At 40.6% G+C, this 4,290-nt stretch overlaps 1 protein-coding gene across 1 annotated transcript; it reads right to left on the bottom strand.

Annotated features, from left to right (window-relative positions):
* Positions 1-1,944: 1,944 nt before the first annotated feature.
* Positions 1,945-3,844, bottom strand: LOC131242712 (uncharacterized). Its single transcript, XM_058241536.1, has one exon. It carries the CDS (start codon positions 3,661-3,663, stop codon positions 2,419-2,421), a length of 1,245 nt encoding a protein of 414 aa, XP_058097519.1. The 5' UTR covers positions 3,664-3,844; the 3' UTR covers positions 1,945-2,418.
* Between the last annotated feature and the right edge of the window lie 446 nt (positions 3,845-4,290).

The raw sequence follows: 4,290 nt of genomic DNA, 5'->3' as shown, positions 1-4,290 counted from the left end.
TGATCGGAAATACCCATGGGGACATCACCTTTCATGATATATATATATCAGATCTGGTGTAGATTTGATCAGAAATGGCCCCCCATGCAAGATCTGTGATCAGATTCCAAAAAAAAAGGGAAGGAATTTCTTTAAATAAATACAGAAAATCGAGCATAAATACAAAAAAGAAAAAGAAAAAGAAAAAAGAGCACAATACGGATATTCAGAACACTGTTTTGATCAATCCTTGATATTCCTTTAAATTGCAATTGAGCCATTTATTGCATCTACAAATACCCCTCCAATTCTCAAGCAAACGGCCTTTTGATCTCTGAAATTTTCTCTGTCTACGCGTCTTCTTCTCCTTTCTTACCTTTTGGAGAGAGATTTCAACAAGTGATGGAGATGCAGATGAAGATGAAGAGAATTGAGTAAAGTTCATGGAGAAGGTTGCTTGGATGAGGCAAACAAGCACATCTAGGTTGATTCAGCCTGAGACTGACTTCAGCAACCCTTTCTTGCAAGCTATTCTCTCAAATTCTCTTTGCAAATCAAGGGACTCCATTATATAGACAAGGATACTCAAATTTGGGGCTCGATCATCCTTCACAATTTTTCTTTTCTCTTTCTTTTACATAGTGATTTAGCTTCCAATTCTCATTTTCCTAGAGGTATTCCATTCATTTAGTTTTCATTCCACATGCTTATTCTTTCTTTTACATAGTGATTTGGCTTCCAATTCTCACTTTCATAGAGGCATTCCATTCATTTAGTTTTCATTCCACATGCTTATTTCATGTTAGACATTTTTTTTCTTCTTGCATTGCTAGCATTTTGCATGTTGATTGCGGAAATTCAGTTTATAAACAGAATTTCCATTTGACACTGAGTAATGATCGCATCCGGGGGTGAAGAAAGGTGCCTAAAAAGCTTTTTTCTGTCGTCAAGGTTCCTTGCTCAGATCACTGGTTACCTGACCATTTCTTGTAGAGTTATTGTCTGAGAGTTTCTAGCTCCCCGAGGATATACATTCAAAATTTGAGCTAGCAGTGATTCTATTCTTGGATCTATTCGGTATTTTCACTGCTGATTTGAGTGCTAATTTAGAGCACAATCTCACAAGAGGGCACAGGCATCCCAACTTGGGCAATTGCATGTCCAACCAGATACAAGTGTGCGTCTCTTTTTCCATTTTCTTCTGAAAATTACTAGTTATTGCAATTCAATTCAATGTTGAATCAAAATTTAGTGCTTGATTAACCATTCCACTACACCAAAGAGCTCAACTAGGTTTATTCACTTGTTCTCCTCAATTTAATGACAAAACTATGATGCAAAAGCTAATCTGGAAAAAGTGTTTGTTTGGATGCGCTACTGAATTGAATTGAAATTACTTCTCGAATGAAGGGAAAACAATGGAACAGTTATTTCCTTAGCATTCATTTCAAGGCCTAGGCTCCAAATTACAATTGCTGTTACATTCAAATTGAGCTCGGAAGAAACTCAACTGCAATTTTGAGGGCCACTGCCTCATCATGTGTGCTCAGATACAACACCAAGTTTCTGTTATCTCTCTTCATCAAACAGAATGTTCACAACTTGTGTGTAGGCTATTCTACAAGTCAACCTAGACCTACAATTCATCTAGCATGTGGGTGTGGCATACGCTACTATAATTGATAAGTCGACAACTCAACTGCATCCTGTAAAAGGATGTGCCAAAGTTAGTCTACAAACTCAACATTAACATGCAATGGCTAGTTAAATCCCCAGTTCACAAGCAATGGCTACTTCCTCAGTACACAACTCAATTATAGTACATTGCAAACCAGATTTAAAAGCAATCAAGTTAGCCATAACATGGGATAAAACAAATCCACAGTATGTAGTAGATGACTAAACAAAACCTGTCTACAACTAAATTTGGTTTTCAGAGCAAAAAAAAAAAAAAAAAGTATATACGTACACAATTAAGGACAGATTATATTCACAGTAACTTATCAACCATCCACATTAGTTATATCTCATGATTCCGAAGCAATTCCAACCATACAATGGCTAATTTTCTACTAATCCATATAACTACCATTTCTAGTAACTAAGGAATCAACTTCTAGAAAATACATGATCAAGAATTGGGTTTGCAGCGCACCAGCAGGTATGATATTTAAGCCATAGATTTGATGATTCCACTGCAATCAGTTACTTTTGACCCACTGTGGATGGTTGATTGTAATTAAACTCTCCCCTTTCCTCTCAACCAACAATGCACCTTCATCCTCCTCACATCCCAAACTCAAAACTTTCTTCTCTATTGATTGGGCCATGTTGCAAATAATAACCATGTAAATCCTCCTCTGACTTTCTTGCATCAAATCAATGATTTCTTCCAATGTATCTCTCATTGCCTATCAAAGGAATTTTCTCAAAATCGTCTTAATCAATGGAGCCCCAGTCTGAATCTGATACAGAAAAACCATCTGATTTCTTTACATTGGACCGACAACTGCTTGTGAAAGGAATTCTCTGCTTCTCTTCTTTATACAACAAGGATCCTTTTGAATCCGACCCATGTAACTTCTCCGATTTCCATGCATTGAATCGCCGACTGCTACCATTGTTTTTACCATTGCCCACAAAATCAGTCTTCTTACTCACTTCTTTATCAATGGACACCCATTCCAAATCCAACCCATATAAATCCTCCTCCAATTCATGCCCTTGCCAACTCCCACCATTTTTTGCCCGATCATATGAAGAATGATTTCCATCTCTCCTTCCATAGAATCCCCCATTGACATTTGTCTCCAAACTATCACCCCTCTTGGAATTCCTCCCGTCAACAACCCTCCGATTGGGACCATCATATGAACCCCTTCTCCCCTTCATCACATTATCTTTTCTACTGTTAGAATTAGAAACTCTCAATGTTTTCTCTTCTTCTGCATTCTCCTCCAACTCACAATCTGTAACTCGACTAACTCTCCTCGATTGGCCATCACCTTTACCATTCGACCCGCCTCCATTTCTACTATTTGAGACCCGTCTCATTCTCCTCCCCCCTCTTCTCCCACCCTCAAACGAATCAACAGGACCCAATTTACTCGCATCCTCTGAATTCTCCGAAATCCTCGCATAAGGCTGGATGCTATGAACGACGCCTTTTGGGAAGAACCTAGCCGATGGGAGTCCATCCGTAGGACTATGAAAGAGCTGTGGCCCGTCTTTCTCAGACCAGAGATCGTACCCTCCAGGCCGCTGAAACCGATCAGCCAGGACCTTCAGCTGCTCATCGGCCTTCACGGAGAAGAGTGCAGGAGCCTTCTTGACAATCTCCCATGGCCGCTCGAGCTCCGAGACCGCTGCCTGGAGCTCTGCCCGCTTACGCATCTCATAGATCTGTCGCTCCCTACAGAGGCGGGCCTTCAGGAGCTGCTTCGCCTTCTTCAACTGCATCCGCTTCCACTGCCACTTCGATACCCCACCGGGGTAGGTCCGGGGCCCACCGCCCATCCGGATCGTCATCGTTGGAGGAAAATCGACGGTCGTGATCGAAGGAGTGTGAATTCTCGACAGCGGGAGATGGACCTGATGAGAAGAGGTCTTTAAAACCCTAAAAGAAGAAAGATTGAGGGTATGGTTGGGGATTGAAAGAGATGCCATTCCTGCTATCGAAGACATGAAAAGATCAAAACCCTAATAAACGAATTCGTAAACCCTAATGAGAATTCAAACAAACAGGAACCCTAGAATTCCCGAATTACTCTATTTACAATCAGAGAGAGAGAGAGAGAGAGAGAGAGGATGGCTGGATGGCTTTGAAGTTGTGAGATCTTATCGGAGAGAAAGGATTGCATGGCATGAGCTGGGGGGCTGTCTTACCCAAATGAGTGAAGCTTCGATAGTCTGGCGGAGGCATTACATGATACGCAGGCACTAGGAAATTACTTAGAAAATACATGCATGTCTCGTACAATAAGTCAAACTAAACTCTCCGAACTATGCTTAATTTAAGCCTATTTGATTCTTTGACTATTAGATCGGTGAATATTTTTTTATTCAGTCGGTTTAACTTGATTTAAAGTATTCCACGTGACACCCATCGATAGCTCAAGTGGTAGACTGGGTGAAATATACCTCATTTCAACATTGAGGTCTTGGTATCAATCCCTAGTCGAGGTGGCTAACACTGAAGTGTCAACTCACAGTGGGTTGTACTAACAAGATGACAAAAAAAAAAAAAGTGTGCCACGTGTACAATTTTTCAGTGTCTGTGTATCGAGTAACATACTCTGCCAGAGTTGGGTT

Source organism: Magnolia sinica, chromosome 4 (assembly GCF_029962835.1).
Source record: "Magnolia sinica isolate HGM2019 chromosome 4, MsV1, whole genome shotgun sequence".
Classification (NCBI taxonomy): domain Eukaryota; kingdom Viridiplantae; phylum Streptophyta; class Magnoliopsida; order Magnoliales; family Magnoliaceae; genus Magnolia; species Magnolia sinica.
The sequence above is the reverse complement of the archived record's forward strand: the minus strand, read 5'-3'. Positions and strand labels throughout refer to the sequence as shown.